This window comes from Tachypleus tridentatus, unplaced genomic scaffold, assembly GCF_004210375.1.
Source record: "Tachypleus tridentatus isolate NWPU-2018 unplaced genomic scaffold, ASM421037v1 Hic_cluster_1, whole genome shotgun sequence".
Taxonomy (NCBI): Eukaryota; Metazoa; Arthropoda; class Merostomata; order Xiphosura; family Limulidae; genus Tachypleus; species Tachypleus tridentatus.
In genome coordinates, this window is record NW_027467777.1 from 5,801,487 (window position 1) to 5,820,901 (window position 19,415).

The 19,415-nt window shown below is 34.2% G+C and overlaps 1 protein-coding gene across 1 annotated transcript; it reads left to right on the forward strand.

Annotated features, from left to right (window-relative positions):
* Positions 1 to 8,015: 8,015 nt before the first annotated feature.
* LOC143242006 (thyroid transcription factor 1-like) lies at positions 8,016 to 13,902 on the forward strand. The gene is made up of 2 exons (XM_076485349.1): positions 8,016 to 8,580; positions 13,247 to 13,902. The coding sequence occupies exons 1-2, from the start codon at positions 8,244 to 8,246 to the stop codon at positions 13,900 to 13,902; spliced, it is 993 nt and encodes a 330-aa protein (XP_076341464.1). The 5' UTR covers positions 8,016 to 8,243.
* The last annotated feature ends 5,513 nt before the right edge of the window (positions 13,903 to 19,415 follow it).

The following is a 19,415-nucleotide window of genomic DNA, read 5'->3' on the forward strand; positions in this document are numbered from 1 at the left end:
ATCCTTACATGTAGCCCATCCTTACAAAACAGTAGCAGCCACAACATGATGTTGCTAACCGAACAGTTTCCAATAGCTCCGTTCTTACTTGGCAACGGCATGATCAGCAGCTGAAGAAGGTTTTTTTGTTTGCCGTTGAGAGACTCTTGTCTTTTTGCTTGCAATATCCACAGCAAGCCGTAGGATAGTCAGTTGGGAATGATGAACCCTCAAGTAAAAACTAAATAATGAAAAGTTGACATGTTAATTGTTGGGTTGGTTACACAACATGGTAATTAGACTAATATATCTTGAAATTGGTAGGCCTAAAATGCTCATAGTTACAAAGCTGTTATGCAGAGACAAAAGCGATGCTTCAGTTTCTTGTAAACTTTTTAAATTAATCAGAGAATATCAAATAAATAAGGAAGGTAAATAACACATGTAAGATACAAATATTTGAAATGTTTACATAATAATATATATATATACAAGTGACGATACTGGTTTGAAAGTGGTGAAATTTAACAGAAAAATCTACTTTTTAACCGTTTTTTTCTCGAGGAGGTTAGAAACGGTGAAACACTAAGTTTTAAAGATAAATTAATGAGAAATATGCAATTGTTATCTAGTTGCTGCTAGATAGTGAACAAAATACAGTAACGATGTGCAACAATACTGTAAAATACATACGAAGTGAATTAAATTATGAGTATTATTACACGTATGACTCAAGTATGACTCAAAGGAAAAGTTATTTAGACGATTATAAATAAATAAAATAAATATTTACCTTTTAGATAACTAGCAGCGCTCTAGTGAGTAAGAAACTAACGATTAAACTAGTGAGTAACTAGAAATATCATAAACAGATAAGTAACCTTATAACTTGTTATGTTAGAAACAAATAACATTGAAAAACTAAATTATGAAGAAACACATAGTTCAATAAGTAAGTAAATAAGATATAAAGAAGAACTTAATCTAGTATGTAAGTAACAAAGTCACACACACTTAGTCCAGTAAGTATTTAACATTTAACAACATCATACACACTTAGTGTAACAAATGTAACTAACAAAGTCACACACACTTAGTCCAGTAAGTATTTAACATTTAACAACATTATACACACTTAGTGTAACAAATGTAACTAACAAAGTCACACACACTTAGTCCAGTAAGTATTTAACATTTAACAACATTATACACACTTAGTGTAACAAATGTAACTAACAAAGTCACACACACTTAGTCCAGTGAGTATTTAACATTTAACAACATTATACACACTTGTAACAAATGTAAGTAACAAAGTCACACACACTTAGTCCAGTGAGTATTTAACATTTAACAACCTTATACACACTTAGTGTAACAAATGTAACAAAGTCACACACATTTAGTCCAGTAAGTATTTAACATTTAACAACCTTATACACACTTAGTGTAACAAATGTAAGTAACAAAGTCACACACATTTAGTCCAGTAAGTATTTAACATTTAACAACCTTATACACACTTAGTGTAACAAATGTAAGTAACAAAGTCACACACACTTAGTCCAGTGAGTATTTAACATTTAACAACCTTATACACACTTAGTGTAACAAATGTAAGTAACAAAGTCACACACACTTAGTCCAGTGAGTATTTAACATTTAACAACCTTATATACACTTAGACCAGTATGTAACAAAGTTATACACACTTAGTCCAGTAAGTAATTAACATTAAACAAAGTTATACACACTTAGTCCAGTAAGTAATTAACATTAAACAAAGTTATACACACTTAGTCCAGTAAGTAATTAACATTAAACAAAGTTATACACACTTAGTACAGTATGTAACAAAGTCATACACACTTAGTCCAGTGAGTAATTAACATTAAACAAAGTTATACACACTTAGTACAGTATGTAACAAAGTCATACACACTTAGTCCAATAAGTAACTAACATTAAACAAAGTTATACACACTTAGTTCAGTATGCAAGTAACAACCTTATACACACTTAGTCCAGTAAGTAAGTAATAAAGTTATACACACTTAGACCAGTAAGTAAGTAAAAAGTTATACACACTTAGTCCAGAAAGTAAGTAAAAAAAAGTTATACACACTTAGTCCAGTATGTAAGTAACAAAGTTTTGTGTGAAGCTACGCAAGGGTTATTTGCACATGATCCCTTTAATTTTGAGCTGATAGACTAGAAGCAACATTCGGGCTACTTTTGTCTGACCGAATAGTGTAATTTGAACGTCATTTTATCGCATAATCACGGCCTCAAAGTGTGGAGGGTGTTTCTGTGCCAATCGGACGCAAATCATGGACCCTTGGGTTCACAGTCCGGGCACAGTTACCATTTGGTTACGATCGACTCGAAAAGGAATAAACGAGAAAACACCACAATAGCATCTTATAGTTTCGATTATATTCGGTGTTCACATAAGTGTTTCTCAAGTTTCGTAGCGATTTCTCATTGTACCATTAAACACTAACTTACACTTAAACACTAAGAGACAAAAAGTCTTGTAATATATTCAATCCAAAAGCGAATAATTATAACTTAGTAAGGAAGATATGCAGCAGTCGTTTTTATAAACACGTGGTTAATTGTTTAGGCTAAATGGTTTTATCAAAAGGAAATAAAATCGAAATGTGATATATATATATATATATATATATATGCATTCACAATGAATGTAGATTTTGCATATATTTTAAATAAATATGAAATTACTTACTTAGCAAAACACATTCTAATATTTTTCATGTGTTGTTGATATTTTATTCCCAAACTTGAAAATTAAGACATTCAGTTTTTCTGAATAGAAAATTTGCTTAAATTGTTCATGGTTGAAGTTCGCGTTATAAGTTTGTGATATAGAAAGAGAGAATAGTTCCCGATTTTGCTTACTTCAAAGAAACGAGAAGTCTTGAAATATATTCTACCTTTCAACATTTTTATATGTTTATTTAAAGTTTTTTGTTTGTTTGTTTTACTCGTTCTTGTAAACTTTGTTCATTTCATTTTTATTATAAGTTAAATTTATTCAATATTATTTAGAATAGTGTACCAATATACTGCAAATTAGAAGTCGTGGAGTTGTGTGTTTGTGTTTTTCTTATAACAAAGCTACATCGGGCTATCTGTTGAGTCCGCCAAGAGGAATCGAACCTCTAATGTTAGTGTTACAGATGTCGTGGAAAAGATCTTCTAAGCTACTGATATTATTAACAACATATATTATGATTTGCAGTAAATGGGTATGTAATGCATGCTTTTCTTTAGGAATTCCAGATGATAGCAGGCAAATACACAATTTGAATTAGGGTACAAATAAATATGATACAGTTAATTTTTTTTATAGACAGCTGATATTTCCATGCCCGTTCTCCTGGCTGTTGTTTCGCTAGATAGTAGATGTTGACAGTGGGAATCTCGTTAATCCATTCATGCTGGTCACTAATTAGATGATGAGGCATTTGGCTACCTTAATTGATGAATGATAAGAAATTAGAAATTATCTTTGGTAGGAAAAAATTATAGAATAACTACTGACCAGTGATTTCCAGTCAATCGTTTAAAAAATCCAGTTATAATACAATAAATTAGGATAACAGTTTCAATGTGACGACCGAATGAAAATAGAACCGCGAGCCATTTTATTCACCACCGTCTGCTTTTCGGATGATTACCATAATTCTCGTATGTAAATGACTTAAATAAAATGTATAATAGTTCGACCAATAATAATAGTTCTATAATCTGGTTCACACAGTAACAGTTTCTATTCACACAGTTGAAAGGTGTGTGTGAGCCTGTGCGTGTTTTCTTATAGCAAAGCCACATCAGACTATCTGCTGTGCCCACCGAGAGAAATCGAACCCCTGATTTTCGCGTTGTAAATCCGTAGACTTACCGCTGTACTAGCTGGGGGTCAGTTGTAAGGTACATACAGCGTCTGGAACATTGCTGTGTATGTCGTATATCAGCTGGACTGATGAAAATCGTCAGCACTGGACAAGTCAACCATAGCATGGTAGACATGTTGTTACATATTAATTTTATTATATGCTATTAAGCATTATGTAAAATTTAAAATTACTACTAAAATTTAAAACAAGTGACGCAGCGTAAAGGTATATATCTCATGTCTGATACCGGTTTCCCAAATCACGAGGTATATACCTGCTACACTGACCACCAAGGACGACAGGACGAGGACAGCGAAAACTCCTCAAGTGGTGAGCAAGCTTTCCGACATCTTTTCGAGAACCGCGTGTCAACAAAACTCACAGAAACTTTATTTTCTTGTCTCATTTCGCATTGTACCCCACTGGTAGAGCGATAAGTCTGCGGCTTTACGAAGCTAAAATCTGGGGTTCGATTCCCCTCGTTGGATTCAGCAGATAGCCCGATGTGGCTTTGCTGGTTATAAAGGCTAAGTGCGATCTGAATGGCAAAATTTATATATATATATATATATATATATTTATTAGGCCATGAATAATTTTACACATTAAATTAAATATATTTCATCGATATTGATGCAACAAATCACTTCTTTAAGCAATGTCGAAGAAAACCAGTTTGATGTCTGAAACTGACATTTTGTTCCTAACTCATCTCGATCAGTTCTTCTGGAAAGGACGATGGAAAATGCTTTATAAACAACTTACTGAAGTTTCCAGGAGGAATGGTTATCATTTTCTGTAATATTTCCTAATATAATGAGAACTATTATCTACTGGATCTGTGAATGTGACAGTGGTTTCTAACTACTACACATGACACGTGCAAGACATTGATTTTTATCTCAGATATACATATACAGCTCATTACATATATAAATAAATACGCAAATGTACTTATAACTTCCATATGTAAATACACGTGTGAAAAATTTAATCAGACCTATATACGTATATATTGTGTTTCTCGAGTGGCCTAGAAGTCAAAAATTGTTGTAAACTTTCATATGTATACAGATCACTACGCGGAATCTTTAGTTGGAATGTAGCGTTATGCTTTAAGACGACATACTGAAAAATTATTTAACTATATTAAACACAAAATAATCTACACGAAGACCTGTTGTGTGAACACAAAGAATTAAATACTTGCTGCTTGGAAACAGCAAAAGACTGAAACAGTGAAACGTAATTTAAGTAGATGAATAACAATGACAGTTAACTGTTATGTGATGTAATATCTAGAATTTCCAAAAGTATGCCTGATTCGTGACAAGTTCCCTATGATACAGACTGGGTTTTACGACAGCTGGACGTAACAACAAGATATAAAGAATAATTCCCTGCGCTTCTAAAAATACAATATCTCAATAAATGCATAGCGAAAATTTCAACGATGTGCAGTTCATACAAAATAAGGTTACAAGGTAAAGGGCGATATAGTTTTTTTTGGGGCTGGACATTTGGTGGAATATTTTTCTCGGATAAACAGAACAGCGTCAATAGCCTGAGAAGAAACGTTAAGATGACTTATGTACATTAAACGGTGCATCAAATAAAAAAATCTTAATAAATTTTAAGACTTGATTGCCTTCTCCATTGACTTACGATGACCATGATTAGCCTCTGCTTTCACTCACTTTCCTAATTGTTATCTTCGAATATATGCAGGAGGTTGTTATTTTCTTTTCTTCTCAAGAAACTGATTATAACTGAAACTTAAGATATAGTTTGGTTACTGTAGCACAAGATGTTGTTAATGTAAGACTTCTGGGTTGACATCTGAGAATAAGACTTGGTGACTTCAAAAGTTACAACAAAACTGCCTACAGAATACATTCGCATACGATTCACTCTGTTTTTTCACAATAGTGAAGCAAATTAAAAAAATCAAAGTTTTAACCGGAATATTTTACTTCTCAATTTATCTTTGATGAACGAAGCAAAGACCAAGACTGAAAAGCTGATGTTTAAACGTTGATAGATTAAAATATATTGAAGTGGCACTCCATTTAACTACTCCTGCAATCAAACTACAATTCCAAAGCACCTAAAAACAAATCGATCACTTTATAACTGCTTCTTATGACCAAATCTAAAACCAAGATAGATAAAATTGTTCATGTCTATTCAAATAAAATATTGGTTATAAGATTTTGTACAACAGTGATATCAGAAGAAGGGTTTATGACCCTCCTAAGTTTAAGGAGTGCGTGAGCTAACATTCAATTTCATGATCCAATATCTTATTCTTGCGTTCACTGATAATATTTAGAAAGAGGGGTTGTTTAGAAAATATATGAAAATCTAGCGTACGCCACATTCGGTTTATATCGTAAAACACACGTTGAAATCCTAATAGTATACTTTGTATTTAATGAAAAACAAAAACTTCTGTTCCAAGTAAAAAAATAACTTCCATTATCAGTATTGTAAATGCTATTTACTAAGCAAATAAAATTACGATACTCGTAATTTCTCCTTCAAATAAACAGAATAATAACGTTTCATTGCCTGAAACCATAAACTACCCATGCTGCGTTCTTCATTTCTTTAATAGTAATTTAGCTAACTTTGTAATTGTGCTCAAAGTTTTTATGCATTACGAATCTAAATACGACAGTTGTTTTTTGTGAGTACTGGTGAGACTTTTATTTGTTGAATTAGAAAGCAAAACTTTTTTTGTTTGTTTAGAATTAAGCACAAAGTTACACAATGGGCAATCTGTGCTCTACCCACCACGGGTATCGAAACCCGGTTTTTAGTGTATAAGCCCACGGACATACTACTGTGCCACTGGGGGGCGAAAGCAGAACTCCGCTTTTAGAAACACAATTATGTTTTCTTAACCGAAGTAATGGATATGACACTTATGCTATCCTGAGATTGGTTTTCATACATATAAATATATCTCTTATAAAACATAATATAAACAAGTCATATTGAAAAACAAAAACGCAATGGTATGTGTGAATGACATTATGAAGATAGAAGACACGTTCGTTTTTTATATCTTTGATATAAAAATATACAAGTGTTAATAAGGCAGACTTTGGCATTCTCATGATGCGAGTATAAACGAATATCCAGCCAAACGAATTGTTTTACTTTTGATGTGTTTGTTTATTTTGAATTTCGCGCAAAGCTACACGAGGGCTGTTTGCGCTAGCCATCCCTAATGTAGTAGTGTAAGACTGGGAGAAAGGTAGCTAGTCATCACCAGCCACCGCCAACACTTGAGCTACTCTTTTACCAACGAATAATGGAATTGACCGAATCTATATAACGCCCTCATGGCTGAAAGGGCGAGCATATTTGGTTGGACGGGGATTCGAACCCACAACCCTCAGAATACAACTCGAGAGCTCTAACTACTTGGCCGTGCCGGAGCAGTTTTGCTTTTGACTTAACACTTTAAACCTGCAAAGTAATATTTAAATTTTTCAATCATAAATAATTAGATAGAAAATAATAATTTAAACCTTGAAAACTTATAAAAAATAAACGTTTCTATGGTGTTAAGCACATTACACACAATGTTATGAAACCTATCTTCTATGTGAAAGCCACCGAGCAAACGTTTCTCAGTCGAGAAACCTGTGTCACAAATAGTCTTTCTCAAACTTTCCATCCATGTTTATATACGGTTCTTTAAAATTTAAGAAGACGATCAGATATGAAACACAAACAATCCAAATAAAAGAACGGGAAAATTAATACGATAACTGCTATTTTCTTTATTTCATTGGAAAATTAAATGAAGGCGGGGCTTTAGACGTTAATCAAAAATTGAGCACGAACCTATAGCTCCGCCTTTTCTTGTGACAAAGGACCCTAACAAAATAAAATTGGTTATCTGTTCTTGAAGAAAGATTCATCCTTCATACCAGGTTTTTAAAGCCAAGAAGAGCAGTAGGTTTATGAGAAAGTAGTTTGTGCAAGTAACGCACACACACACACACACCTTTTAATGTAAATTTTAAATTCTGGGTACGAAACAGCGCATGCGTATAATCAAAGAAGAACGTTTTACTACTCAGTCACACAAGCAATGGATTGAATAGTACGATAGCAGCGACAGTGGGCTGCCCTTTCTTCTTTGTTGCTATTGTTTTCCTGAAAACTCAATCCATGGGCATTCATCCGTGCTCCTAATGCACAAGTCCACGGAAGATCCTGGACATCAAAGGCAGGCCGGGAACGGAAAATCACTGGTTTCCCCTCCCCATTTCTCTGTGAGCTTCATATGAGGCTTTGACACGTGATGTTTTCAGTGTATAAGCCATGCCATTGAGCCCTAAACTCTCCACTCCGTTTTTCGTGACTGATATTCTGAATCCATTCGATGAAAGTTACAAAAGAACCGTTATCGTTACCACTATCGATGCGAACGAATCTCCTACACCACTAGTCACTACAGCATCAATCGCCTACTGCAACCTTCACAACGAAGGAAATATGAACGAGCCTGCTATTAACCCCTACATGGTACCTCAACTGGCCCATTCGAACTCTTTCGCCAGTCAGTATTGCAACGATGCTGAACTTTCACACTACGGCGACAATGTTCGTCAGAACGCAGTAGGGTGGTATGGACCGTCCCCTGACCCACGCTTCGCAAGTGAGTGTCAGTGATTCACATTGTATTTTTAATCTTAAATGTAGCATCATTTTCAAATGCGTATAGTGAAAAAGTAAACAAAAAAATACACCCAAGCATCAAAGATTCATGTTCTCTGATAAATTAAGTCTTTAGTTTAATTTCTCTTAAAAAGTTATAATTTAAACCGTAATTCCATACTGATAGTCATTCTTTAAAATTCATGTCAACCCACTGTTCTCACATTATGTGGCGAAACCCAAAATATGTATCCAATAGTACGTAAATAAATGGGTATCGGTAAGGAATTCAGTAATCAGATTGTAATTCGGGATTGCATGTACATAAACTACATCTACAGTTAACATAAACCAGTTCACTAGGTCTTACCATTTCTGTTGGGTTTGATCTAAAGGGACCTCAAAACCAAATGCTCGCCCTTTCAGCCGTGGGGGTGTTATAATGTACGGTCAATCCCACTATTCTTTGGTAAAAGAGTAGCCCAAGAGTTGGCGGTAGGTGGTGATGACTAGCTACCTTCTATTTAGTCTTGTACTGCTAAATTAGGGACGGCTAGCGCAAATAGCCCTCAAGTAGCTTTGCGCGAAATTCAAAACAAACAAACATAAGATATACAGGTTATTTTACCGAAAGGGATAACCATAGTTCCTCAAACCTTTTTTCGTTATTTATAGTAGTCACCAAGCCGATTGTTTTATAATTATGTATCACTTCCTTTGATGTACATGTATAAAATAAATCACATGTGATCATAGAATTAGGAGTGTCTTATTTTTATTGGTTGAAGGTATTTAGTTTATGAGCTATATAGTATGAATATTATAATTTTTTAAAATTAATTATTTAGATATAACCCACGAAAGCAGGCTGTGGTTTCTATACCATACATAGATAAAGAAGCCAGGGAACTAATGAAATGTACTTAAAGTTGCAAGTTATTTCAATGTTCTTCATGCAGTATAGAAACCACAGCCTGTATAAATGCAGTGATGATCGACGGTAGCGAATCAGAACTACTTTTGACCTTATTTGGCGTTTCCTACGTGGTTTGATGCCACCAGCAATTGATCACTTTTAGGAAAGGCATTTAACAGCCCTTACCGAGGAAAAATATTCGTACTGTAAGATAGTAAAGATGTATTCAGGTTGGGTATTTAAAATTTACTAAACTAGGAAAATCATCATATAAATAGTATTGAAAACAAAGGAATGCGAATCAAGTTGAGGAACCGGACAGTTGAGAATAAGATCTGAAAGATGTCTCAACCCACGAGCGCTAAGTAAACTGCAGCGTCTTGTAACACGTAAGTATCCACGAACATAAAAGTCAGCGGCAAATGTCGTCCGTGTATTCCAGGTAATATAACGCAACATAATCTAGTATAACTTCACCAAGATAAGGTTTTCAGTCAAACCTCAAACAGTTGAAGAAAGAAACAGCTATTCATGCTATTCTAAACGAAAACAGATCGATCAAGTGGTTGGACGCAGCACGATGAATGTCTTTACGATTAGTGTTTTGAAACAAGCGCTGTAGGTCATTCTCCAACGTTAGATGGATTATGAAAAGCAGTGAGGGAGGAGTAGTGCGTTTTTTGGTATAACATTCTCATAAAGGTGTATTTTGCAATAGTAACTGCGCTGCAAGGCTATTGTAAACGTAAGACAGAGTATGATCGGACATAACAACGCCGACTATAACAAGGTTATGCAGTTAGAAAATCGATTGTAACATAAAGAACTCTATACATGAGAGTACACTAGTTTGTTACAATTACTTAGACAGAAAGCAATGGAAGTGAGTTTACCTTAAATACATCTAAGTGTCAAATGTATAGTAGTCTGCAAACTAGAAAAAGAAAAAACAAAGTGAATGTATGGAAAGTGTACTCGTACAAAACAAATATTGAACGTGAGACTAGTCCGGCGCACGAATATAGAAGTGACACAAGTTATTTGTAATCGTATTAAATCGTTGAAATTTGGTATAAATTTTACGACAAAGTTCAGTTGTAACTGAAAATAATCTAGTTTTTTGACAAGCCTCCACTGTCTTTAATTAAGAAAAGTTGTAGGTAAGTCGTCTTTGTTTCTACCTAGAATATCTCGGTCTTCTTTTCGACACAGCGAGAGAAGTTTGTTTGTTTGATTGTTAATTTCGCGCAAAGCTACACGAGGCCTATCTGCGCCAGCTGTCCCTAATTTAGCATGTAAGGTTAGAGGAAAGGCAGCTAGTCATCACCGCCTACCGCCGACTTTTGAGCTACTCTTTTCCAACGAATAGTGAATCTGATCGTCGCGTATAACGCCCCCACGGCTGAAAGGACGAGCTGTTTGGTATGACGAGGATTAAATGCCGGCGGCCCTCAGATTATGAGTCGAGTGCCTTAGCCATCTGGTCATGCCGTGCTCTGTCGAGAGAAGTACATCCAGAAAGACGAGCTAAGTTAACCTCTAGTTTTGCCAGTTTAGTAACTACACACTTTTGTTCGAATATTGTAGAGCAGAAAAAGGTATTCGTTGTTGAAAATCAAGAGGTGTTATATCACAAAAAAAATAAGTAAATTATCACAACTATCCTTTGAAGTTTCTAAAAACAAACGATATTTCCTGTCCAACAAAGATTTTTGTCAGCCTTTGGCGTGGTTTGGCGACGTGATTTTTCAAAGACGAAAAAAATGTTCCTTTACGTTGCAGTAGCATCAAAACTATGATTTCTCAATATCTTAGGCTTATGTTTGGTTTCCAGAAACTGTTCTCCAGCATTCAAAATCAAAGTTAAGCTACTGTGGTCACCAATGGTTTAAAATTTCGTTCTGTCTTTTGTTTGAAACCATTTTTTTTTTGAAAGCATAATATTGTCCTGCTCTCGAAAATTGTTTATTATTTGCAAGACTCCATTTTTAACACAATTTACTATTATAAGAAAGCATAATATTGTCCTGCCCTCGAAAATTGTTTATTATTTGCAAGACTCCATTTTTAACACAATTTTGTGTAATGTATATGGTTATAAGTAATTGTAGTAAGGTTCTCACGGTCCGATCAGGTATTAATCGTTGTCACGGTTGGTAGCCTATATGATCATCTTCAAACACAAACGTCATGCAAAAGTAGTCCACATCTTCCAGACAACATAATCAAGAAGGATCTCTATCTAGAAAAATGACATAATTCCTGGGTACACAAGTTGCTTTTATGACATATCCTTTCAATCGTGGCCTTCCTCAAGCTATTCCCTACGGGGACATTCTGGACAAATCATTCATTTGTGCGATCCGACTGTTAAAAATGGCGCTGAGAAACTATCATCCTCATAAGCTAGATGGGTTATGAAAGGTATAAAAGGAAGACTGGTGTGCTTTGGATATGATAGCCTTTAAATTGAAGCTACCCTGGAGGGCAAGATGGACGATCGACAGATAAAACATTACTGAATATGGCTACTCTTTTAACTACGAATAGAGGGATTGACCATCATATTTTAAGGTTTTTATGGCTAAATATGCGAGCAAGTCTGGTGAGACGGGTATTTGAAACCGCGACCCTCACATTATAATCTGAGTCAAGCGTCCTAACTACCTCACCATGCTGAAACCCTTTACTGTCCTAACATTTATTGTTCATTTAGGGAATGAAAAAAAATAAGCTATTACGTAACCTCAAAAACTTAGCTCATTAACAATTCCTAGAACGTGGATTATATAATATAACAGGCGCAACAGTTACTTTTATCTTGAATAATTAGTCACTATTTGTGTTTATGTAATATAAATATCTAAATATACAGACAAAACATTTTGCTAAAAGAAATATTTGCATTTTCTTAAAATTCATGAAAATTAGTTTTGCTTCTTGTTTGCGCTGGTAAACTAATATTATATATTTCTTTTTAAATATAATAAGTATATTTTTATGTGGATGCTGAAGTATGGTTACAGTAATTAAATTTAAAAGAATGGTTATATTGGTTCATATGTATATATATATATATGATATCGTAAACTTAGTTTAACTTAATAATAGTCAATGTTTTCAACATCAAAACATCCCAAGTACTTTCTTGATTATGTATGTATCCATTAAAATAAGCCAACAGTTATATGAATTACATAACCATATTCTTTTGTTTCTTTTTGCAGTGATTAGACATCAAATACGATCTGGAAGATGAATCAAAATCAAAACAGTCTGAAAATCTTACTTAGCTTACATAAGCCTACTCAACCTTTCAACAACACTGTATTATGTTAATATAATTACTATATTTTAGTTCGTGCTTTATATTGCAAACCTGTTACTTGACTTTAATAATTGGAACAGTAATTATGAAGTTTATAACTTTGTTTATAGTTGTATGAAACAGTAATCATGATATTAATAACTCTATAGTTGTATGGAACAGCAATAATAGTATTAATAACTTTGATTGTAATTGTACGAAACAGTAATCATCATATTAATAACTTTGATTGTAGTTTTATAGAACAATAATAATTATGTTTAATAAGTTTGATTCTATTTGTATGGAAGAGTAATCATGATATTAATAACTTTGATTGTGGTTGAGTGGAAGAGCAGTTATTACGCAATTGAAATGAAAAACAAGATTCCAATAAACAAGTTTCTTTCGTTAGAGTAAATATTGTACTTCTCTTTCTGTTAGTTTCCCGTTTGATTGGCTCACCTCCCATGTCCAACATGTCGACCTTCAATACGTGCAGTGTGGTTACAACATCTGAAACCAAGGCTGTCCAGTTTCCTCTATCACAACGACGTAAGAGACGAGTGCTGTTTACTAAAGCCCAGGTGTATGAACTGGAACGTCGCTTCAAGCAGCAAAACTACCTTTCTGCTCCAGAGCGAGAACACCTGGCTAACTTGATCCGTCTAACCCCTAATCAGGTTAAAATTTGGTTCCAGAATCACCGATACAAGTGCAAGAGACAGGCTAAAGAGAAGTCTATGACCGAGCACGAAACTCAACAGTCACAGCAATATGCAATAAGAAAAGTCGCTGTGCCCGTGTTAGTTAAGGACGGCAAACCCTTTACAACCAGCTCGGGACACCACCAAAGAATTGCACCAGTTAACAACAGAACTAGCAGTAACATGATTGTACCAGTTAACAACAGAACTAGCAGTAACATGATTGCACCAAAGTTACGTTTATCCGACCCACATCAGTTTCAGACTATTCTTGAAGGTTCTCCAGATCTGATCGAGCCGTGTGCACAAAAGGCTGTAATTAATAACAATTCCCACTCATTCTCACAATCTGCAGGGTCTGCGGTCAACTCCTTGGTCCCCACAGTAGGCTAGACCTTGGTTCTGGACTGACTATGTCAAACAGTAACGTCTGTCAGACCTACCTTCAGATTGAAGGTAGAACGTGGTAATCATGGTTAATATTACTGACTGATCTTTGGTGGCTCTTTATTCCTTATAAGAAGAGCCAGTACTGTCGCAGTTATACATGTATACAAAAAATAGATTGTAAACATAAAACATTTCGAAAACCTTTATCATATTGGTTCTAAACTAGCTCTGAACGTGTGAACAACAAGACGAGCTTACGATATTTACCCGTACGAGTAAGGAGCAGCAGGAGATGCTATACAATATTTGTTCCTGTGTTTAAGGTTCATCTAGGAATGATTTACAATGTTTATCTCTGAATATAAGGAGTAGAAGGGTTACTCTATAGTTCTGATGAACAGGATAATGAAAAGCACGAGACTGAACTGACAGAGTAGCAGCTGTAGTGTCAGCCGAACATGTGAACATCTGTAATGTAAAGGTAAAAAAAGTGTGAGGTCTAAAGAACAGATGTATTTTGTGCATTTTGATATGTATCTCCAGTTCACTTGAAGTTTATTTTAGACGTATATTTCCAATGCTGTACACGTATCTGAACATGAATTACATACTTGGGTTCATAAAGTGTCTCTGTATTCAATATGCGGTGTGATGGTTGGTTGGTTTGTTCGTTTTTTATTTTTTCCAGTTTTTATACAATATTATCATAAAATATACTGTCACGAGATAACTCAGTTTCACGCATAGTAGGTATATAAATATGACATTTTATACAGTATTAACATTAAACTTGCTGCCACAAGATATCCCGGTATGAAATACACCAGACATACAGACATGGCAATTTGTACAGTATTAACATTAAACTTACTGCCACAAGATATCCCGGTATGAAACACACCAGACATACAGACATGGCAATTTGTACAGTATTAACATTAAACTTACTGCCACAAGATATCCCGGTATGAAACACGCCAGACATAAAGACATGGCAATTTGTACAGTATTAACATTAAACTTGCTGCCACAAGATTTTTCAGTACGAAACACGAGACATATAAATATAACATTTTAGGTACTGATACTCTGAGTCACGACCGATTGATGTTGTATGTTTAAGACATACTTTTCTAGTTCCTAATGATTTTCTGAATCATAACAGATTGAGCTATCCAGTAATAAGTTTAAGACATACTTTTATTATTCTTACTGATTCTCTGAGTAACGACCGATTGAGCTATACTGTAGTATGTTTAAGACATACTTTTCTTGTTCCTAATGATTCTCTGAGTCACGACCGATTGTCCATGTACATTATTAATATGTACTCAGCAAATATCATCTTTATTTTTATGGGATTACAGTAACGTACGCCTTGATTTGTCACAGTTGGTTTTGTGTGAAAAGCACGTTCATGTGTATTTGAAATATTAAGATGTGTGAAAGACACGTACATGTGTGTCTGAAGTGATGACCGGAACAGTTAAAATATATAATTGTTTGAGAGTTACCTTGAAAAAAAGAAAAAAAAATCAAACTTTAATATCTGTAAAACCAAATTATTTAGACTGTAGAGGTGAAACTTGGCATAATAATGATTTTATAAAAAGGCCCGGCATGATCAGATAGTTAAGGCACTCGACTCATAATCCGAGGGTTGCGGGTTCGAATTCCCGTCATACAAAACATGTTCGCCCTTTTAGCCATGGGGGCGTTATAATTTGACGTTGAATCCCACTATTCGTTTGTAAAAGAGTAGCTCAAGAGTCGGCAATTGGTGGTGATGACTAGCTGCCATCCCTCTAGTCTTGCACTACAAAATTAGGGACGGCTAAGCAGATAGCCCTCGTGTAGCTTTGCGCGAAATTCAAAAACAAAAGAAATTTCATAAAACGTTAACGACATATATATCATTTACGTTAACATAAAAGGTTTATATGACTTATAATATCAAACTGATAATAGAAATTGTTTAGGATACGGCTAGTTTAAAAACTGTATATGTATTAATATATGACTGTTTTTATTATTGATGACTAACACGTTTGGTTCTTTAGTACTTCATCTTCTCGATGTTTTGGTCAAAGCTATGTGTAAATTTTAAAATACGTATTAATTTCTTAAACTAGAAGTATTATATATAATCATATTAACCTATCAGCTCATGGTATTTTGTGCTAATGGCACGAGAAACTCAGAGAAGATGAAAACAAAATGCAACTCATAAAATTATTCCGGTTTACACTATAAGTCGCCACATCCTAGCGTCAGTCATTAAAACTAATTTGATACCTATTCATATTAGAGTTTAAAATAACGACTCGTAGAATGTTTATCTCGTACAATAGAGTCGTTTCATGTTCTGTGGACGTTTCATATTGTAAAGAATCAGTTCGTAAATGCAACACATATTTCGTAAACAATTACAGTATTATTTTGAATTTAAGACACCCACTAATTTAACACACATCTCACTTTTAAAAAGCGATTTTCAGGAAATATAATTGCATGATAATTAGCAAGGAGTGAATATGTTTTAAAATAGTTTATTAACGAATCAAAATAATATTAATAATGTATTTAAAATAAAATATAGTTAACTTAAATAAAATATACAGGAAATTTAAAATTCGCATTACAATAATGTTTCTTCCTGCTTTCTTTATTTAATCAGGATGATATTACAATGTTTCTTCTGACTCACTGTTATATTCTGAAGTTGAAGCATCTTCATCATTTGTTCCAACAAATGTCATCTTGCGTTCCATCTTTCGCATCTTCAAAATCTGATGGCAATTTTTGACTAATTATTGTACTTCTCTTTTCATAAATTTCTCACACCAGTTACAACTAGCCTTGAAAGAAATACCACTATTCCCTGCTCATTCTTTTGCTTTTAACATTAAGACTTCTCTCGTTACAGGCAGTCCTTTATTTCGTAACTCTGAAATACTTTAAAACAGCGGCATCAATTTCAGGATGTCTTCCTTTTTTGGGTGCCAGAAACTGACTTTGTAATTTTCCTGCAAGAAAACAACTTGGTTTTCACACCACGTTAACGATGTACACTTGCCTCTCTCACTGTACACGTTTTACCTGCTGCGCGACTGCCAATCTGTTCGGTGTAGAAAACAGCTTTTCTTTTAAATTTGGTATCGTACGTAAAACGCTTTTCCATGGGTAAAAAACGCGCTAAAAATAAAAAAAACACAATAAAATAGCGTCTGTACAACATGAAAGTCAGACAAAGACTGAGGACAACAATATTCAATTATACTGTTAGAGGCGCTGTCATCGGCAAATTTGACGTTTTGTACGTGTTTTGTTTAGTCTTTCTAAGCTAATTTTTGTTCGAGGAAAATGATGTTTTTGAAACTTTCAAAGAGTGAAAAGTTATACCTCGAATTTAAGACGAACCCTAATTTTCAGTTCGGAAAAATGTGAAAAAAGGTGCGTCTTAAATTCGAAGTAATACAGTATACCATATATATATTTCCAAAATGATAATACACTTATCATATTATATTTATATTCCGCATAGTACAACTGAACTATGCCAAGTGTATATTTCATATTTCGAAGACTTATCTTGCACTGTATTTTTTATATATTGTTAGTTACTTCATATTTAATGAGAATGAAGTTGTGATTTCAAACTGAAGGAAATAAGTATTAATATGAACCACTTGAAAAGAACCATCTTTCAAACAGAATGAAATCATAGACGTCTACGAGGTGAAACCTTTAAATTTTATATAATTACTTAGTTTGTTTAGTGTTACCTCTCAGTAAAGTACTAAATTATTTTATACGTCTACGAGGAAAAATATTACAACTGTTATATAACAGTGTTCTAAATCATCTTTCAGCGAAGTATTAAATAATTTGATATATTTACGACATGCAATTTTCTTGTTTATGTACTCACATCAGATTATTCAAATCTTCTTGAAATAGTTTAATGTGCAGCTTATAATGTAAATGATTGATATATATATATGTGTGTGTGTATATTATCTTTAAAACTAGTGTTATTAGTGTGCAGCTTGTTTATTATGACGTAATTTTCAAATGTCAACAGAATTAACCTCAAACGGTTGAGAGTAAAATATTCAGCATGAAAAGAGCTATTATTATTTCTCATAACTATTTGATAACATTTTGCAATAAGTCTGTATATGCAGTCATATTTCTGCAAAAGCTTATAACACCTGCAGTAAGCACATACTTTTTTTTATAGAAGACACACAACGCGTGGTGGCTTCATAAGCAGTCGTTTCTCTGTCCTAAAACAGAAAAACATGTCTTAAACATACTACATTATAGCTCAATCGGTCGTGACTCAGAGAATCAGTAGGAACCAGAAAAGTTTGTCTTAAACATACTACAGTATAGCTCAATCTGTTATGACTTAGAGAATCATTAGGAACCAGAAAAGTTTGTCTTAAACATACTACAGTATAGCTCAATCTGTTATGACTTAGAGAATCATTAGGAACCTGGATGGCAAGTCTTTTAAACATCACCGGTTAACATTATTACTTACTCTGGAGGTACTAGAAAAACATTTTAGATGTATTGTATACTGATGTAGTAGTTCAGATAAGATATGGAGTGCATTTGACAAGACTAATCTTCATCTGCACAAAGGCATCAAGAATATAACATTATATTAGGTAGAGTGCTATTTAAAACATAATTATTTTAAACAATGTATTCCTACACCGAAAATTACCAATAACATCTGCTGTTGACCAATAAGATCCATTTAACCGTAGGTTAAATGCAGCAACATTACACACATAAAACCAAATTTGTTACATTAACCTCATAACAATTCTTTGAGGAATGTAGTCGTTCAGAAGGATCGTTATTGGTCTATTTCATGACATCAAATGTACTTTCAGCTGCAGAAGTGTTTCATCCTGATATTCACTTTTGTTGAGGGGGGGTCACATATACAGCTTTTTGTTATTTACATCTAAATATAAATATTTGAAATAACTAACATATACATAAAAATATTTTTGTAGAACGTAACACTTTGTCACGGAACAGTTTATTCATTCACTTAATGGTTCTGGGTGATGATAAATTAAAACTAATGGCACATCTGTAATATATATATATATATATACACACCAGAATTATGAAAGAAGGAGAGGCAATGCGATCAAATGTACAGGTTTGGAAACTGTTGACAGTTTTGTACTTAGTTTCACGTTCTTCGTCTAGGGAACAACTAAATAGAATCTAGTCACCGCTCTGCAGCCAGACTCCTCCCCTGGGATGAGAACTCTAGGGAACAACTAGGTAGAATCTAGTCACCGCCCCACAGCCAGAATCCTCCCTTGGATGAGAACTCTAGGAAACAACAGAATCTAGTTACGCCCCGTAGCTAGACTCCTCCCTTGGATGAGAACTCTAGGGAACAACTAGGTAGAATCTAGTCACCGCCCCGCAGCCATCACTCGGTTGCCTCTTTTACCGTGCAGGAGTGATGTGTGAATACT

Coding starts and splice junctions, on each gene's coding strand:
- LOC143242006 (XM_076485349.1), top strand. CDS start 8,244: ATGCCATTGAGCCCTAAACTCTCCACTCCGTTTTTCGTGACTGATATT. Junction 8,581..13,246: donor CCCTGACCCACGCTTCGCAA/GTGAGTGTCAGT, acceptor TCTTTCTGTTAG/TTTCCCGTTTGATTGGCTCA.